Here is a 19,561-nt window from a genome sequence, read left to right on the forward strand (position 1 = left end):
GCCATTTCTTAGTACTTTGCTCACACTTGACACAGAGAGATAGATGCTCAAGGAATGTTTGCTGAGTGAATGACCGGCTCACAGATCCGTGACAGAGGATTAGGGGCTACCCGTTCTTCCCAAGCCGGTGGATCTGAGCCCGCCAGCCACACAGAGCTCGGCCTCCTCCCCTCAGGATGAGGCTCGGGGGTGGGGTGGGGTGGCTGTTCCCTCCTCCTCAGCACCGGCAGCCCCCGAGACTGCGCTCGAACACCGCTGTGCTCAGGGCTGCGGTGTGTGTGAGACGTGATTCTGCAGCTCCACTGCTAGGTATGCGCACATGTTCTGCCAAGCACACGTCCAGGAACATCCAAGCAGCGTTTTTCATAATATCCCAGACTTGGAGATTGCCCAGATGTCCACCAACAGGAGATTGGATTAGCCAATGATGGCATATCCATACAATAGACTATGAGTCAGCAATAGAAACGAACAAACTACACAACAACATGGGCAAATCTCGGAGATTTTATGTTGAGTGAAAGAAGCCAGATGCAAGAGAGCCTTCTGTATGGTTTCCTTTATGTGAAGTCCACAAACAAGCAGAGCAAATCTTTGATGATAGATCTCAGAATAGCGGCTAGCTCAGGGAAGGAGCATGAGGGAAGCTTCTTGGGTGATGGAAATATTCCATGTCGAGGGGGTGGTTCTGTGGCGGTACCCACATGTGGAAATTCAGCCAGCTATACACTTACGATGGTGCACTTGGCATAACCGATGATACCTCGGTTTTAAAAAGTGTGGGTCCTTACATCAGACACTGGGCTTCACCCTGATCTCACCACCTATTAGCTGTGTGAATTCCATGTGCTAATTAATTAATGTTGAGGATGTGTGAATTCCATGTGCTAATTAATTAATGTTGAGGACTCAGTTTTCTCACCTGTGAAGTGGCCACAATGATTTCATGCTCTTTGCAGTAGGATTCAACGAGATACTGCATGTACAACACTTATTATGGCATGTGGCACAGAGTAAGTGCTCAATTAACATGGTCCTTGTCATACTCAGGCCAGAAGTGTTGAGTGACTTGGACTAGAACCTGGAGCCTCAGAACTGAGGGTAGGATTTCTGAGCGTGCAAATCACATGCTCATGCAGCACAGTTATGTTCAGATTCAAGTTCAGCAAACAAGTACCTGCTATGTATCAGGCACCCGCAGAGTTACATCATGGTCCTTGGTGATCTCCTCTGGTTCATCCTCATCTAGAGAAACACCTTGTCCCCATCCATCAGTCCGTATCTAGGAAGGGAGGTCCTGACCCAGGGCCCCCTGAGGTCACAGCCCACTGTTTCCACAGGCCAGGGGGAGGCGGGGCACGTGCCCTCCTGCACCCTCTCCTCCGGCTCCTGCCCAGCCATGTGCACCTGTAGCAATGGCATTGTGGATTGTCGTGGCAAAGGCCTCACCGCCATCCCCGCCAACCTGCCCGAGACCATGACGGAGATGTAAGTACAGGCAGGGCAGGCGCTGGGATGCACCCCTCAGGCCAGGCCAGGCTGTGGTGATCCAGTGAAGAGCCAGTGCAGGCGCTACCCCAAGGCTTGCCCTGAGGCCCTTCAGTGCAAACGGAGAAGACATGCTTTGCCTCAGCTGGGCCGAGTTGTCTGCCCAAGGCTGGCAACTCTGGAGGGTTGGAGAGGGGTATCCCTCTGTGGTCCATCTGTCCAGCCCAGCTGGGTGAGTCTGCTAGAATTGGTTTCTTAGGGACTTCCCTGGCGGTTCCCAGTGGTTAAGACTCCTCGCTTCCACTGCAGGGGGCACGGGTTCGATCCCTGGTCGGGGAGCTAAGATCCTGCAAGCCCCGCGGTGCGGCCAGAAAAAAAAAAAAAAGAATTGGTTTCTTAGTACTAGCATCATTCGTGAGCCCCTTTCAGCCATGGCAGCCTGGGATAATGGAGCTCGAAAACCTGTCCGTTTTCTCTGCCTGTGCCAGCCCCCCTACTCCAGATGGAGGGTGGGAGCAGGGGCTGGCAGGCAAAGGGTCTGGTTTGGGCAACGGCAGGAGTGGGGTGACCTGCCCTTGTCCTTCCTCTGTGTTCTCTCTCTGCAGCCGCCTGGAGCTCAATGGGATCAAGTCCATCCCCCCTGGAGCCTTCTCTCCCTACAGAAAGCTTCGGAGGATGTGAGTGCCTCCTGCTGTTTCCTGGGGGTCAGCATGGGGCTGAGCCTGGAGCAGGCAGGCCACAGCCCCGGGGCAGGTCCTGACTCTGCCTGCCGTGGCTGAGCCCTCGGCAAAGCCATCATCTGGCCTTCGTACCAGGCTCATCTGTGACATGGGGATGGCGGTGGTGTGACCTCCTCGAAGGGCTGTCATGCGGCCTAAATAGGATGCTGAGTCCGAGTCTGGCACGTGACCAGAGCTGACCATTTCAGCTTGAGCACCCATAGGAGCAGTTGAGGCTGTGAGGGGTGTGTGTAGGGGAAAGCTGGGGTACCCGCCCGTGCATGACCCTTGGATTGCACAGGGAAATAATGGCCAGTCGTGGGTTTTTCGGGTGGATAGGGGAACTGACCCTTCTCTTTCCTAATTTCAAAGAAACCTTTGCCCTCCTGTGGTATCTGGGAGGTAGGGGGGACAGGCAGGGCTTGGTGGCCACTGAGGGATTCAGCCGCCGTCTCTCCTCTGCTCACCTTGCAGAGACTTGAGCAACAACCAGATCTCGGAGATCGCGCCCGACGCCTTCCAGGGCCTCCGGTCCCTGAACTCGCTGTGAGTAGCAGTGCCAAGGCTCTGTAGTGGTCCAGGGTGTCCCCCAAGGAGGCCGGCAGGGCCCAGGGCTCAGGGCCCCTCTGGTGGGCGCTAGAGAAGGAGCACAGCCTCAGTGGGTCTCCCTCTGGCTGCAGTGACCAGGGTGCCTGTACCCAGCTTTCCCTTCCTCTTTGTGGACCCTCTGCAGCTGGGAGGGGGAGGAGGGAGTCAAGGGCTGAGTGCATGGAAAAGCTAGGCAGAGCTGTTGCCCCTGGCAACTGTGATGCTCTCCCTTCTGCGGTGGGGATTTTCCCAGCCTTCTCTGTGGCAGTCATCTGACTCAGCCCAGCCTTCATGTTGGCCCCGCCTCCCCACAGAAGCCCAGCACTCCGTTCTCCTAAGCCTTGCCTGGGTCCTATAATGGCGGCAACCACCAGCTCCAGTTGTGAAATCTGCCACAGCTTATATCTTTCGTCCCAAACGTGCTCTGATCTCAAGTTGTAATGAGTGATTGTGAAGACTGTTTCCTGCCTACCCTGCTCCCCCCACCCTGTCCAGTATTTCCCTTCCCTCAACAGTTTGTTGGGGATCCATCAATCTACAAAACGTTGTGCGGCATTGAAAATTAATCTCGGAAATGTTACTTCATCTCTTTTTCCAAGAACCCTTGCTTGCGCTCCCAGGGCCACTAAGCCCCTCACTCTCTGAGGTCCCATGGTACTTTGTCTCCATAGAGAGTGAACTCAGGGTGTCCTATAGTCAGGCTAGCTCCCTGTTGATGGGGGCCATTCATTTGTCTTAGGAATGAGTATTTTCACCTGTCCCTTGGCAGCACTGGACATGGGCTCGGCGTTGATTCGGGGCCTAGGAAGTGGAACAGAATAGAACTCCCCCTGGGGCAGTGCAGAGGCTGTTAGCTCAGTGTCTTCCGTGTGCACCCTCTTCTCTTGGAATAGAGTCCAAGGTAGTGCCTGGGGCCATTGGGAATGGCACCCCTAAAACTGTGCAGTGTGCAACCTACACAGCTGTACACGACAGCCTGGTGATGGGTCACTGTCCTTGGCTGAGCGATCAGATCTTGAAGGTGGCTGCCAAAATGCAGGGTCTTCCTCTGAAAAGTGAGTGAATCTCCTCCTAAGTTGGAACATGACAGTAGCCCATCTAAGTGGGTTCCAGTTGCTCATGGGTATCTGGTCGCAGCCGCCCCCTCACCATATAGGAACTTTCATGCTGAGGTCATGCAAAAAGTGCACATTGACAGTATCCACCTTGTCAGGCCCTGACCTGGTCCCCCTGCCTCAATTCCTGCCCCCTGCATTACTCCACACAGCAGATGGTGGGATCTTTCCAGTGGGAGTCTGATGATGTCTCAGAGGCTTCCTGGTGCTGGCTGGGTAAAATCCAAGCTACTGTCCCATTTTTTTCCTCCACTCAAGCCACACTGGAGCTCTCCACATGGGCCAACCTGGATCCTACTTAGCTCCTGCTACGCCGTCCTCCAAGAACGATCTCAGAGATGGCACACTCTGTTTTTACTCGGAATGTTTCCGGGGGTGGCTGGGGGGGCCGCTTGTGAGATTGGAACGTAATACACCCCCCTCCCCAGGCCCCCATGATGCTTTCACCATCTGTCTGAACCCATTTCTGCCTGCCTGTCTTTCTTGAACCTTTGCATTTTTTCTGATTATATATGGAATTCATGCTCCATGTAGAAAACTTTGAAAATTCTAAAGCATAAAACAACCCACTCGCAATCCTGCCACCAGATCTCAGCACAGCTAACACTTTGGTCTGTTTCCTTCTGGTGTTTTGTCTGTGCTGGAAAGACTCGCTTGACGTGCTGGAGCTCATACCGCACGGGCCGTCTGGCATTCCAGTTTTTGCTTGTAATTCCCTGAAAATATGTTAATTTTTCCTGCCCTTGGGATTTTCTTCTCTTTGAACAGTCTCCCTTTGGATCCCCAACCAGGTTAATTTCCCATGAGGTTCCCCGGAAGGGGCCCTCGCAGGCTTCTGTGGGATCCGTGTGTGAGGGCAGAGAGTGAGGGAGGGGTGCTCCCGCGGTGATGGGCATCATGCTGCCTCTAGCCCATAGGGTACCTTTGTGCAGACTAGGGACCAGCCACCCCTTCCTGTCGCACTTTACTGCCATCTGCTGGCCACTGTTATAACAAGCCTACACTGCTGGGACCTGGCGTGTGAAAGGCATAGGGGTGGTACCATTGTGTGGGCAGGATTTGCAGAGCTGTGCCCCGGCCTGCCGGGCTGTCCTCTAACTCTCCTTTCTGCTGCCTTCTCTCCAGGGTCCTCTATGGGAACAAGATCACAGACCTCCCCCGGGGAGTGTTTGGAGGCCTGTTCACCCTACAGCTCCTGTAAGGACCCAAATGCGAGTGACCTTGGGTGGGACCCATGGAGGGGGTGCAGTATTCCTCCGGCCTCTCTTTCGGCCTCTTTGGGGTGTGGGAGGCAAGGACCTTGGGGGATGGCAGGCCTGGCAAGGCTGTGAGAGTCTAGGGGGCTCTGCAGAGGCCAGAGAGGGAAGGAGAGGTGGATGCAGAGCTGATTGCAGGATGCCTGAGCTGAGAGGCTCCTGAGATGCGAGCTGTGTTCCTGCTGAGCTCGGTGTGGTTGGGGGCAGAGTCGTCTTCTGAAGGAGGACACCCAGGCCCAGGTCAGCCTCCTTGAGCCCTGAGTGTTAGGGCAAGGATTCTCTCCCAGAACCCAAGAAGCACAGAAGCCAAATGCTCCCTCTCAGCTCCTGGGAAACCCAGCAGAAGGGGAGAAGGATACCCCCAAATGCCTTTGGGAGGTGACTTGGCCACTGTGCTCTCTGCTGTCCCAGAATCCCACTGGGCACCTCTAGCAGTGCCTTGAAAGAGAGAAACGTGGGGGACTAAATGGTCCCTGTGCACAGAGAAGGCAGCCGGAGCTCCTCTGCGTGGAGTGGACACACAGAGGGCCAGATCCCCTGCACCTGCTTCCGTGGACTCCTCCCTGACATAACGCATGCTTGGTGCCTAGGAAGGTGCCTAGGACATGATGAGTCCAATTCTGTGCCTCTCCCCTCACCACCTGGCCCTGGCTCTGCCCACAGGCTCCTGAATGCCAACAAGATCAACTGCATCCGGCCCAACACCTTCCAGGACCTGCAGAACCTCTCACTGCTCTCCCTGTATGACAACAAGATCCAGAGTCTCGCCAAGGGCACCTTCACCTCCCTGCGGGCCATCCAGACCTTGTGAGTGCCCTCTTGCCCTCCCTCTCCCCCCACCCCAGCAGGTGGACCTAGGGGAGGTAACAGCCTCCAGGTACAGGCAGCGGTCTTGGCCTGTGCCTTTGGCTCACCGGGTATGGCCTCTGGTAGAGGACAGATTCTGAGTTAGACAATCCTGGGTTCAGATTCCAGCTATGCTCCTTACTGGCTGTGTGGCCCTGGGCAAGTTAATTAGCTTCTCTGGGGCTCAGTTTACTCATTCATAAAATGTGGATATCATCTTCATAGGAATGTGGAACTGGGATGCATGTTACAATTGATGGCATGTTTAATTGGCAGTGTTTTGTTCTTTCTTGATAGTACATAAAATAATAGTGCATCTTGCAGTTGATAATGTCTTAAATGAAATACAGTGGCAGCAATGCTGATTATAAATTAAAAATTAAAAGAGCAACAATTCTAGGAAGGTTTATTCCTAGGTATTTTATTCTTTCTGTTGCAATGGTAAATGGGATTGTTTCCTTAATTTCTCTTTCAGACTTTTCGTCGTTAGTGTATAGGAATGCAAGAGATTTCTGTACATTAAAAATTTTTTTAAAATAAAGAGCATTTTAAAATCCCCTTCCTCATAAATAAATAAATAAATAAATAGATAGGTAGATAAACAAATAAATAAATAAATGCCTATGCAGTACAATTGGTGGATACTGGTTGATGTGTTACTTAAGTTGTTTTTAATCTATAGGTGTGGTCTCCATTTCCTTTTTCCTTGCACGTTATTTGTTGAAGACACTGCTTTATTGGATCCATAGAGCTCCCCACAGTCTGGATGTGCTTATTGCATCCCCTGTGGTGTAGTTTCACACGTTCCTCTGTTCTCTCTAGGTCCTGCAGATAGAAAATTTCATCTAGGAGCTTGGGTCAGGTTCAGGTATTTTTTCTTTTTCTGGCAAGATGACTTCATAGTATTGTGTACTTTCAACAGGAGGCTCACGATATCTGTTTTTTTTTTTTCTTTTTGTAATAAACACAGTCATTGATTTCAGTGCCTAGACCCACTTGTTCATTAGGGATCCTGAAATGGTGATATGTGAATTCTAACATTCCTTCTTCATTTGATAATGCTGTTGCAGTTATGCTTTAAAGGAGTCCTTATTTTTTAGCTGGAATGCTTCTGTATAGGGAAACTTCTCTCCTACTATTTGGTTAAACTCAGGCACTACATTCCACATCTTTAGTTCTGAGCCTGCAGTTTGACTCAGCGTGCTGACCCGTGGGTCCTGTGATGCGTGCCTGATGGGCATTTATTATTAATATTACTGTGGCCATTGTTGTCGTTGCCATCCCTGCCACTGTTTGCCCGCTGGGCAGTGCTCTCCGTCAGCTAAGATCTGCACGAGTGCTGGGATGAGTGTGAAACAGATCGAGTAGAAGGCACAGCTCCTGCTCCCTTGGGACCCTGCACGTCAGCAGGGATGTCAGCCATGAAGACAAACTCATTAGAGCCCACATACCCGCCGGCAGCCCACTCCTGCTAATTAATTTACTTATAGCCAGGGAGAGGGGGAGGGAGCACCACGGGGAAATCTTGCCAAGTATGTGAAATGAGAGGTCACAGGGAGACATTGGCAAGGTGGATTATTTTACGGAGCTGGCAGAACATCTGAGAGAAATGCACTAAGGAGATTTCAGGGCCGGGGACACACACGCAGGAATGCCTTGGGGATGGAGAATGGGGCTGAGTGTCTCATGTGAGGAGATGTCTCGCTTTCAAGGTGGAAGGGGAGCTAGAACATCAAATGGATTGTGCTCACCAGGGGCGGCCTCTGCCTGTGTCCACTTACCTGGCTGGATTTCAGGAGTGCTTCTATCCTCCTAGGTACCATCCCTGAGATCTTGGCCACTTCCACCAAGGCAATAGTAGGGCACAAAGCTGGAGCAGAGTGTTAGAACAGGAAGGTTTCCCATAGGAGAGATGGTAATAGTAGCAATACTGATAATAACGATAGTCACCGCTGTTTATTACTGAAGGCCAGGACACTGTTCTTTGCGCGTATTATCTTACTTAATACTTACAATGACCTATGAATGAAGGTTCTATCATCCTTGCCTTACTTATAAGGAAACTGAGGCAGAGGCAGACTCACCCTAGGTCACATAACATCTAGTAGAGCAGGGATTTGGTCTCAGGCATCTCTTCACTGGCACTGAGAAATTAGTTAACTTGCCCCTGAATTGTGCTTTTACCCTAAGAATAGACCTCATTGTTAAGGCTGTAAAGCAAAACTGAACTTCGTGAACAACTATTATATATTGACAACTGAAGTACAATTCAGAACAAGAATTTTAAAAAATGCAAATCCAAGGTACAATCCGATATTGTTATTATAGCCTCAGACAGTTAAACCCTTGGCCGAGTCTTATGTCAGAACCGAGCGGATTTAAACTTACAAAATCTTGCTTGATTTGTTTATAGCTCCAAGATCTGTGGCTGAGTGCCATGTGTCACAGTATTGATTTTGTAGTTTTACTTGCCCCAAGAGATTAAAAAAGAATTTTTTTAAAGCCTGAATGAGGTATAACTTACATACCGTAAAATTCACCTGTTCTGAGTGTACAATTCAATGATTTTTAGTAAATTTACAGTTGTTCAACTATCACTACAATTCAATTTTAGAACATTTTCCATTATCCCCCCAAATCCCTTGTGCCCATTTGCAATCAATTCCTATTTCCAGCCCAACCCCAGGCAAGCACTAATCTAATTTCTGTCTCTATAGATTTGCCTTTTCTAGATATTTCATAAAAATGGACTTATGTGATATATCTTTTGTGACTGACTTCTTTTGCTTAGCATAATGTTTTTGAGATTCCTTCACATTGCAAGTATGTATTGGGTTGACCAACAGGTTCTTTTGTTTTTTTCCGTAAGATGGCTCTAGTAGTGCTTAGTTGTCTTTAACTTCATTCAAAACAATTTTGTTAGACTGTATTGTGACAGCTGTCATATCAGCGTGCATTTTTTAAAAAACTTATCAAAATTGGTGAATTTTTGTGTAGCCATTTCAATATTGAAGATGGAAGAACAAAAGCAACATTTTTGGCATACTATGCTTCATTATTTCAAGAAAGTAAAAAAGCAACTGAAACGCACAAAAAGATTTGTGCAGTGTATGGAGAAGGTGCTGTGACTGATCGAACGTGTCAAAAGTGATTTGTGGAGTTTTGTGCTGGAGATTTCTTGCTGGACGATGCTCCACGGTTTGGTAGACCAGTTGAAGTTTATAGCCATCAAATTGAAACAATAATTGAGAACAATCAACGTTATACCGTGAGGAAGATAACCGACATACTCAAAATATCCAAATCAAGCACTGAAAATCATTTGCACCAGCTTGGTTATATGAATTGCTTTGATGTTTGGGTTCCACGTAAGTTAAACGAAAAAAACTTTCTTGACCATATTTCCGCATGCGATTCTCTACTGAAACGTAATGAAAACGTTCCGTTTTTAAAACAAATTGTGACGGGCAATGAAAAGTGGATACTGTACAACAATGTGGAACAGAAGAGATCGTGGGGCAAGTGAAATGAACCACCACCTACCACACCAAAGGCCGGTCTTCATCCAAAGAAGGTGATGTTGTGTATAAGGTGGGATTGGAAGGGAGTCCTCTATTATGAGCTCCTTCCGGAAAACCAAACGATTAATTCCAACAAGTACTGCTCCCAATTAGACCAACTGAAAGCAGCACTTGACAAAAAGCATCCAGAATTAGTCAACAGAAAACGCATAATCTTCCATCAGGATAACACAAGAACGCATGTTTCTTTGATGACCAGGCAAAAACTGTTACAGCTTGGCTGGGAAGTTCTGATTCATCCGCCTTCGGATTTCCATTTATTTCAGTCTTTACAAAATTCTCTTAATGGAAAAGATTTCAATTCCCTGGAAGATGGTAAAAAGCACCTGTAACAGTTTCTTGCTCAAAAAGATAAAAAGTTTTGGGAAGATGGAATTATGAAGTTGCCTGAAAAATGGCAGAAGGTAGTGGAACAAAAGGGTGAATACATTGTTTAATAAAGTTCTTGGTGAAAATGAAAAATGTGTCTTTTATTTTTACTTAAAAACCGAAGGCACTTTTTGGCCAACCCAATAACAGTATTTGTTCCTTTTTATTGCCAAATAATTTTCCATTGTATGCACATTTTGTTTATCCTTCCTCACTGTTGGACATTTGGATCATTCCCACTTTGGGACCATTATGAATAATGCTGTTGTGAACATTTTCTTACACATCTTTGTGAGGACAAAGGGTTTCATTTCTCTTGGAATTTCTGGGTCACATGGGAAATTGATGTTTAACCTTTTAAGAAACTGCCACTGTTTTCCAAAGTGGCTATACATTTTACATTCCCACCAGCAATGTTATGAAGGTTCCAGTTTCTCTACATCCTTGCCCACACTTGGTATCGATTTTCTTTATGATTATAGCCATCCTAGTGGGTTTGAAGTGGTAGCTCGTTGTGGGTTTAATTTGACTAGTGATGTTGAGTATCTGCCCAAAAGATTTTTAGTTGTGACTTCTTAATGCTTAATCCAAGAAAGAGACTGGGAATCGGTCTCCCCTTCTACCTTCCACTGTCAGAAATGTCCATGGAGATAATTGTCTGGCCACATGTGCAGCCTATTTCTGGGTGTGCCTTTAACATGATTATCTTTTCCCAAACAGATTTTTTTCTTCCTCCTGAGCATTTTCTCTCCCCAGTTCCCTGCTCTTTACACCTTCTAAAAATTCTACTTTATGGCAGATACTTAAGTTTATACAGAAGCCACTTGCCTCGGTGGGTGACTCAAGTTTTGTAGGTTGCTTTTGACAAAAATAGCCTGTTCTTAAAAAGGATGTATTCTACTCTGCACCCCTTGGACATTTTAATACGTGCCTGAACAACATAATTGAGTTGATTTTAAGCAGAGTTTTCTGCCAAGATTGTGATAGAGGGAAGCAATTCGTTGAGGCAGAGGCTGTGTACTAAGGCACGAACAGATGTGGATGGGGCGGGTGGAAGGATCCCAGAGCAATCCCTGAATCCTGGTGTACTTTAGATTAGCTACGAACTCTACCCTGGGGAGTCAGCACACACATCTTCGCTGTGCAAACTGGCAGTTTAAGTCGGGGAAACAAACCATCCAACGGGATGCAGAAGGGGTGGGAGGGGCCTGGCCCACCTGGTGGAGCTGAGAGGAGCCAGGACTCAGGCAGGAAAGTGGGGCAGGTGCTGCAAAGGGGAGTGGCAAGGACAGCTGGGCAGGGAAAGCTGTCACCAAGCATACTGACCAGTGGCCAGAGGGCGGAGCCCAGGAGGGGATGGATGGAGAGAGAGTGGCCAAGGTCTGAGCTGAGCTGAGCGCAGACTCTGAGCAAGGGCTCGTGCCTCTGCTTGGAGAGAGCTGTGTGGCCCTAGCAAGAGCCTGGGCTGAGGCCAATATGTAGATGACTTGAATTAATGGCATTAGATGAAGGAAGAGTAGCCACGGCATGGCGAGTCCTCTGAGCTGGCCCCATGCAGAAGCATTGGCTCTTGGGAACAGTAGCCAGGACAGGTGCTGGATCCTTTTCCCGGGCTGTCTCGGTGTAGAAAGCAGGGCACGCAGTGCCGCGTTGGCCCAGACACAGGTGGGCAAGCCGGCTGCTGGGTGGTTCAGATGTGGCTGGTCTGAGCCTGCAGGGCGGTCAGGGCCAATGGGAAAGACACCCCTGTGGTCACTTACAGTGACCCGGGTTCCCTCAGCTAGTATCACCTGTCAGCTGCCCCCGCCCCACATTTATCCTACGGGTAACACGGGGAGCCAGCAAGAGGATATGAGTGGTTCCCCAATAAGTAGCTACTCAGTAATGCTTTCTGAGTTTCGCTGTGTCAAGAGACGGCCTGTAAAATGGTCAAGAGGGGGCAGCCCCTATGGCCTGGGGTAGGAACGGAGATTCCATGGAAAGCTTAGGGGCCGCAGCAGGCACTTTGAGACCTCCTACCCCAGCTGCAGGCCCAGCCTTGCCACCCTGGCCCCAGCCCCTTCTTGACAGAGGCTGTGGGAAAGAGGCTGCTGCCACCCAAAGCCACAGGGAGGGGACAGTCCAGGACTCATGGCACCGGTGGGATCCAAAGGCCGCTGGATGCTGAGGTCTTGGGTTCTAATGTCCATTCCATCACCTCGCCCTTGGAAGGACAGAGGTGCCCTGGCCGGTCTCTAGGTTGCTCCTGCCTCCACTCCTGTTTGTCACAGGGCAGAGGGAGGGACAGGTGAGTAGAAGGAGACGGGACAGAGTGAGTCTTGAAGGGACAGCTGGAAGCTCCAGGCTGTGGAGTTCCATCCCCACTGCGAGGCTCTGGTAAGACTTCTCCACAGGTGGTGGGCACCCCCAGGTGCTGTCCCCAGGTGGTGCATTTCTCCCCAGGGCCAGGCGGGCTCTGGCCATGAGCAAGCAGTGAGGCCCCGTCCAGGTGGCGGTCAGCACAACTGTGCAGCTTTGTCTCTGATCTCCCATCCGCCCCCTTTGGACAGGCATCTGGCCCAGAACCCTTTCATCTGCGACTGTAACCTCAAGTGGCTGGCGGACTTCCTGCGCACCAACCCCATCGAGACCAGCGGGGCCCGCTGCGCCAGCCCCCAGCGCCTCGCCAACAAGCGCATCGGGCAGATCAAGAGCAGGAAGTTCCGGTGCTCAGGTAGCTGCCCGCCTGCCCGCCCACCCGCCCGCCTTCAGTCTGCTCAGGGACCCTGTGATGTTCCTGGATGGTCCCAACAAGGGTGCCCTGGACCACTCTGGACCCACGCTGGAGGGTGCGGGCCCACAGTGTAGACTTTGATCTACAATTTCCCACCCCTTGTTTTACTGAGGCCTGGGAAGGTGGTAGAGCTTGCTGAAGATACCCCGGAGAGGACAGGCAAGGACCCAGGTCCCTCTCCTCCCAGGACAGTCCTCTTTCAAGCTTTTTAAGACACTCAGGAGGCCTGGGAACCCTCCTCAGAGAGATGGTTGCCTCCTCCAGGCTCTGGGGCAGCAGAAACGGCAAGTGGCTGGGGACAGTGTGGGTCGGCTTCTGAGCCCGGATCCTGGTCCATCCTCACCTGTGCCGTTGCATGTGAACGTTCCCGTGGTTTTGGTGCTCACTGGAAGAGGTTTACTTGGGTGTGGTGCTGTCCCCTGCATCAGCCTGGGCAAGGAATATCTGTGTTCGCAGCAAGACATTCACACAGGGGCTGGGTGGGTGGGCGCTGGGGCCTTGGTTTGTGACCCGAGCCTGGTTCCTGGGGTGGCTTCCGCTGGGCAGCAGGGTGGGGCCTGGGCTGTTCCCTGCATGTCCTGGACAATCCCAGCATTGTAGTGTTTCTGCTTCTCTCCCCAGCCAAAGAGCAGTACTTCATTCCAGGTAAGAGGGGGGACCAAGGCCGGCCTGGGTGGGACGGTGGCAGTGGGAGGCCAGGGGGGCCCGGGAGACTCTGGGCTGGGCAGGGCTGCTTGGAAACCCTCCGCCCCTGGCCCCCGCCCTCTCACCACAGGCACGGAGGATTACCAGCTGAACAGCGAATGCAATAGCGACGTGGTCTGTCCCCACAAGTGCCGCTGCGAGGCCAGCATGGTGGAGTGCTCCAGCCTGAAGCTCACCAAGATCCCTGAGCGCATCCCCCAGGCCACGGCCGAGCTGTGAGAGCCCCCAGCCGCTCCGCACCCTCACCTGCCCCCAGCTCCCACTGACCCTCCCGGCCCTCCTCCGGGTTTTCCTCTGTTGCAGCTCTATTTGGGGACCACTGGAGACTGCACCCCGGGAGCATGCCAGCTGCTGGCTCCAGCAGGAAGTGGCCCCTCTGCTTCTCACTCCCAGTCCCACACACCCTGCTGAGGCAGTCTCTGGCCCACAGGGCAGGTCACCAGCCTGAACCAGGGGGGCTTCTCTCAATCATGCTTTTGCTTTCTTTGTGGGGACCTGATTCCATCAGCTAAAGTTGTAGCCTAAGCCATTCTTTTATTTTTTTCTTTCTCTAAAAATATAAATTTGTGCACGTATATATATGCATGTGCACGGATACCTACACATGCCTGTCATTTATGTATGTAAATTTCATGGCATTTTTCATGTTAAAAATATCCCCATTCACTCCCCAGCTCTTGGTCCAGCCTTTTCTGAAATAGGATCAATTCATCTCACCAGAGAAATTCTTCTGGGAGTCCCCTTTGTTTGAGTCCCAGATAGTCTCAGTTTGGAAGATACTTTGATGTCTGTCATTTATGGATGTATAAGTTCCCTTCCTTGCTTCTTACAGACGATTAAACAACAATGAGATTTCCATCCTGGAGGCCACCGGGATGTTTAAAAAACTCACCCATCTGAAGAAAATGTGAGTTACCCATTGGCAGGAAGGTGCAGTCAGGACGCCGGTCAGGATGCGGAGGGGAAATTCTGGGTGGGGTGTAGCTCCTGTTGGGGGCAGGGCTCTCGTGCATGGGAGCTGGGTGCAGGAAAAGGGTCCTGAACTCCATAATCCTCTCGCAGCAATCTGAGCAACAACAAGGTGTCGGAGATTGAAGACGGGGCCTTCGAGGGCGCAGCCTCAGTGAGCGAGCTGCACCTGACCGCCAACCAGCTGGAGTCCATCCGGAGCGGCATGTTCCGGGGCCTGGACGGCCTGAGGACGCTGTGAGTGTGTGGCCGGGGAGCGGGGTGGGCAGAAGCCAAGCCAGAGCGTGGGCGTCTGCGTTAAAGGGAAGGGAAGAGCGAGGGTGGGGGTCTCCTTGCCTGGCCCCAGCTTGCAGGGGTTGAGGGGGCCGCGGCTGAGGACCCTGGCTGCAGCGCGCCAAGTCATCAGATGTTGGTCACTGTGACGAGGGCTGCCTTCTGCTTCCCCAGGGTGGGGGGTCGATGGCGGGTGAAGGGATGGGGAGGTGGGCCCTTCCGGAGGTCCCCTCTCATCGCCCCGTGGTCAGGCTGCAAGAGCACAGCACGTGTTTTCAGTTCAGAAGTGGCTGGCGCTACAGTGGCAGGGACCTCACAGAGGTGACTCAAGTGGGTATAGGCGGGGGAGGAGGGATTCCCACCATCCCTGGGATTCTGAGACCCGAAGACTCAGAGCCCAGGCAGAGCTCTCCAGACGTCAGGACTGAGTGGGATCCTGGGGTCATCCACCCCTCTGTGAAGGCTGAAGGGAGCCCCTCTCTCTGTCCAGGCAGCACTAGCTCTTCAGATGATCTTGTAGACCTTTAGAGCGTCCGATAGACAGTGCTGTCCCGTCAGACTCGCCACAGGGACAGAAACATCCCACATCCGCACTGACCAATCTGGTAGCCACGTGCGGCTATGGAGCACTTGAAATGTGGCCAGTGCTACGGAGGCACTGACTTTTGAATTTCAATTCATTTTAATTAATTTAAATATAAACAGCCACATGTGGCTAATGGCTACACTGTGGACCTCACCTCTAGAAGCCACCAGCCTGGATTTAAATCCCAGCCCACAGTAAGGCTATAGATTTATTTTCTGAGCACGTATCATGGCATTTGTGTAAGGTAAATGAATGCATGGAGGCATTCCCTGTGGATTTTTGTTTGTCTGTTTTACACAAGGGGATTTATTATGCACTGTGTTTTGCAGCTTGCTTTTTTTCACTTGTAAAGATAGTGTGGCAGGTTCTTCATAGAGGGCTGCCTCATTCTTTTTTATACTTGCCTAGTATTCCTTGAAAGAGGGTGCCATGGGCTATTCGACCAGTCACTTGGGTTCTTTCTGAGGAAGACTTGCAGTGGACAGAGGAGAGAGGAAGGGCTGGTGCTGGGACAGAGCCTGCAGGAGCATGTGAAGGATGGTGAGGGCACAGGAAAAGGAATGCCTGTAACCCCTCCACTGACCACAGTTAATTGTTGATATAGACAACTATCCTTCCAGTTACACACACACACACACACCTGTGTACACATACACATGTATACCCACATACATGCATGCAAACACACAGATATATTTTAATGGAATCCTAGAATACATTTTATTTAGTAATCTGTTTTTTCCTTAAACAGAATGTGTCTTTACGTATCCTTATGATTTCTTTTACAAATCATTTTGAATGATTATATATTATATAATTATTGAAGATTTAGGCTGTTTCTAATTTTATTACAAGCAATGCTGTGATTAATATCTTTGTTGTGAAATTCTGTGCTCATCTGGGGTTATTACCTTAAAGATAAATCCCTAAAGGTAGACCTGCAGGGTAAAAGCACAAAGGGCCCTTTTAGGGATTTTGGCACATCTCACCAGGAGCACCTCGGGCAGGTCCCAAGTCGTTTTCCTGCCAGCTGTGCATGAAAGTGCCCGTCCTCCCACCCTCCTGCCAACCCTGGGCTTTACTATTATTATTTTATTTTTAATTATTTTGTAATTTGGCAGGCAAAGATTCACTATCACTTAAACGTCCTTGATTTGAACATTTTTCAGTGAATGTTCATAAGCTATTTGTTTATTTATTTCTGTGCATCTCATGCTGTGACTCATTTATCCTGTAACGGAAGTTTGTACCTTTTAATCTCCCTCACCTAGTTCACTCATTTTAATTTAAACCATTTTAATTTCTTTTGTGAATTGCCTATTCTGTGTCAGGCTTCGTTTTTGTTTTTGCTTGGGGAAGGGAATTGAGCCAGATGTTTGAGGATGAATAGAGACTTTTGCAGCTATAAATGAGGAAGGAAGGTCATTCTAGAAGGAGATCCAGCCCGGGAAAGGTGTGGGGATGCAGGCCTGGGCAGCAGGCCTGAAGGACAGAGGAGTGGAGGGTGTGTCCATCCCTGGGGAGGCGGACAGGTGCTGCTCTGGGGCTGGGTTGGGCAGGCGCTCACATGTCACAGTCAAGAGTTTAAACATGATTCTGTGGACAGTTTAGAGGTTGCTATGGGCTTTAGGCTGGAGAGCGACACGGCCGGATTTAAGTTTTAGGAAAGTCTCAGGTGTTGATATGGAGTGTGGCCCGAGGTTGGGGAGGCTCTGGGCATCCAGGGGGTGAGGGTGATGGTCGTCGGCATGGGGGCCGTGTGGGCAGGATGGAGAGGCGGTCAATTCAGAGGCAGGCAAGGCCTGGAGGGGAGCCCAGGGGTGTAGAGTCCTGTGCTGTGGCTCCCCTCTCTGTGGCTCAGTGCCCCCAGAGGAGAACTTGTGAACTGGCCGCTGGCGGCCAAAGCACAGGGCAGGCAGGTGGCCGCAGGGCACGGCACGGGCTCTCCCCTCCTCTCCCGGCCCCCAGGATGCTGAGGAACAACCGCATCAGCTGCATCCACAATGACAGCTTCACGGGTCTGCGCAGCGTCCGTCTCCTCTCGCTCTATGACAACCAGATCGCCACCATCTCCCCTGGAGCCTTCGACACCCTCCAGGCCCTCTCCACGCTGTAAGTGCGCCAAAGAGGGCAGGCGGGCCTGGAGCTTGGGCACCAGCCGTCCGAACTAAGCCCCGGAGCCCTGCCCATCCACCACCTCAGGACACGGCCTTCTCCGGTGGTCTCTTTAAAAAGACTCAGGGTGTTTGGGTCCTTGCACGTTAGAATGTTGCCTCTTGGCGGGTTGGTTGTCTGGGAGTGTTGGGTGGCTGTGTGGCCAGCACGTGGCGAGCAGGAGCCGGCTTTGCTGGGACAACTGAGTCTGGTGGTTGTCTTCGTGGTCATACCACCTGCCTCTTCCAGGAACCTTCTGGCCAACCCTTTCAACTGCAACTGCCAGCTGGCTTGGCTGGGCGACTGGCTGCGCAAGAGGAAGATCGTGACGGGGAACCCGCGATGCCAGAACCCGGATTTCTTGCGGCAGATTCCCCTGCAGGACGTGGCTGTCCCCGACTTCAGGTGTGAGGAAGGTAACTCGTGGGCCCCCTGGGTGGCAGGGGGATGGGGAGTGGTCATGCCCCAGAGAGGAGGGGTCCCCTGGGGCGGGGAGGCTCTGTGGAGGGGGAGGCGCGAGGAGCAGGGAGACCTACTCAGTCCTGTGCCTGCCTCTGCCTGGTGGGGTCTTCGTGCGATTATAAGAGCAATAATGTGCTTATTGTTTAAAAAATGGGAAAATACGGATAAAAGACGGGAATAAACATTACCTATTAGCCCATCACTCAGAGAAAATCATAGTTAACATTTTAGTGTAATTTCTTTATGTAGGTACGTTTAACCCAGAGACCTACCTCCTGGTTATTCCTAAGCACTCTGGACAGTGGATTCAGCCTGTCTGTAATGTGCAACGGGACACTGTCAAGGGGGCACCCGTTCCTCCACACGCGGGTCACTTCTTGTGCCAATGTCCTCTTTCCCCTGAATCCTCCATCTCTCTCCTGTGGCCACTTCCTTCTTTCCCTACCCATGCAGAATCCAGCCCGTCCCTCCATTCTCCACCCCGGCCCCCAGAGCATCATGCACACAGGCAGCTGTGGGAAGCAGATTTTTACCGAAGGTGACAGAACAAGGTTGCGTCTTGCCCAGTCCTGGTCCCCCCTTCTTCAGCCCCTCCTGTCCTCTCTGCAGTCTGCTTCCAGGGGGCAGTTCAGCTCTCAGGCTGGCCCATCCAGGCCAGTGAGGGGGGTGCTGCGTGGGGAGCTTCAGCTTTCACGCCAAGAATGACAGGGTATTTTTCTAAACAAAATCAATGGATTCTCTAAGAGCAGTTTGGCTTCTAACTTTTAAAATAAACAAAACAAAACTCCATACTTCTCACATATATATTTTATATCATCGTTTCTTTTTTAAAAAAAAAAAAAAACCTGAACTATGTATTTTGGACATTTTCTGATGCCATCAAGTATTTTTTTGAAAGCATTATTTCTTTCCAAGAAACAGTTTCTTTTTATTTTTCTTGTTACAAAGTGAGGCATCTTTATTTCCTTAAAAACAAAACCAAAAATGACGGACAATCCAGAAGGAGAATAAAAAGATCACTGATGAGTCCCTCTTTCTACTTCCCCACCCCAGATGACTCCTGTCAGCACTCCGTGTGTGGCCCCCTGGATCTTTGCTGAGTGTTCGTGTGCACATGTATGACACACGTAGGGTCTTGCAGTACTGCCCGTGTACCTTCTCAACATGACAGTCCCTTGTCTGGAGGCATCGCATGGCATTTACGTGCTTCCAAACTTCTGCTGTTATGCCTCGTGCTGCCAGGAACATCCTGATAGATAACTCTCTGTACATATACTCAGTTTTTCCCCTTAGAATAACTTCCTAGGAGTGAAAGGATGGGAATATTTTTGAGGCGTTGCTGCCGAGAGGCAGTAGGACGTAGTGGTCAAGAGGGCAGGTTCTGGAGGCAGCTGGCTTGGATTCCAGGCTGTGGGACCTCTTCCAGGCTGATGGACCTTGGGCAAGTTACTTAATCACTCTGTCCGTAGTTTCCTTTTCTCTAAAATGGTCTGATAGTAACACATCCACAGAGGGATGTTGTGAGGATTCAGTGAGTTCATCCTTATCACGTGGCACCTCCACACAGACGCCTTCCATAACCGACAGTCCCTGGCACCTGCTTCCTAGCAACTGCGATGGTGGTGTCCTTATTGTCCCTCCTACACCCAATCAGAAGGAAGGAAGGCACACCGAGGG

General features: G+C 50.7%; 1 protein-coding gene across 3 annotated transcripts in view; it reads left to right on the plus strand.

Moving 5' to 3' along the window:
• SLIT1 (slit guidance ligand 1) overlaps positions 1 to 19,561 on the plus strand; it is a 148,738-nt gene that overhangs the window by 95,595 nt on the left and 33,582 nt on the right. For all 3 annotated transcript variants that reach the window (XM_059900988.1, XM_059900989.1, XM_059900990.1), the window contains exons 8-19: positions 1,341 to 1,488; positions 2,094 to 2,165; positions 2,682 to 2,753; positions 5,036 to 5,107; positions 5,830 to 5,973; positions 12,512 to 12,675; positions 13,357 to 13,380; positions 13,511 to 13,655; positions 14,273 to 14,347; positions 14,503 to 14,646; positions 17,237 to 17,380; positions 17,672 to 17,838. In XM_059900988.1, the coding sequence (XP_059756971.1) occupies positions 1,341 to 1,488; positions 2,094 to 2,165; positions 2,682 to 2,753; positions 5,036 to 5,107; positions 5,830 to 5,973; positions 12,512 to 12,675; positions 13,357 to 13,380; positions 13,511 to 13,655; positions 14,273 to 14,347; positions 14,503 to 14,646; positions 17,237 to 17,380; positions 17,672 to 17,838 (1,371 nt within the window). The remainder of the gene's footprint in view (positions 1 to 1,340; positions 1,489 to 2,093; positions 2,166 to 2,681; positions 2,754 to 5,035; positions 5,108 to 5,829; positions 5,974 to 12,511; positions 12,676 to 13,356; positions 13,381 to 13,510; positions 13,656 to 14,272; positions 14,348 to 14,502; positions 14,647 to 17,236; positions 17,381 to 17,671; positions 17,839 to 19,561) is intronic.

The sequence above is a fragment of the Balaenoptera ricei genome, chromosome 16 (assembly GCF_028023285.1).
Source record: "Balaenoptera ricei isolate mBalRic1 chromosome 16, mBalRic1.hap2, whole genome shotgun sequence".
Classification (NCBI taxonomy): domain Eukaryota; kingdom Metazoa; phylum Chordata; class Mammalia; order Artiodactyla; family Balaenopteridae; genus Balaenoptera; species Balaenoptera ricei.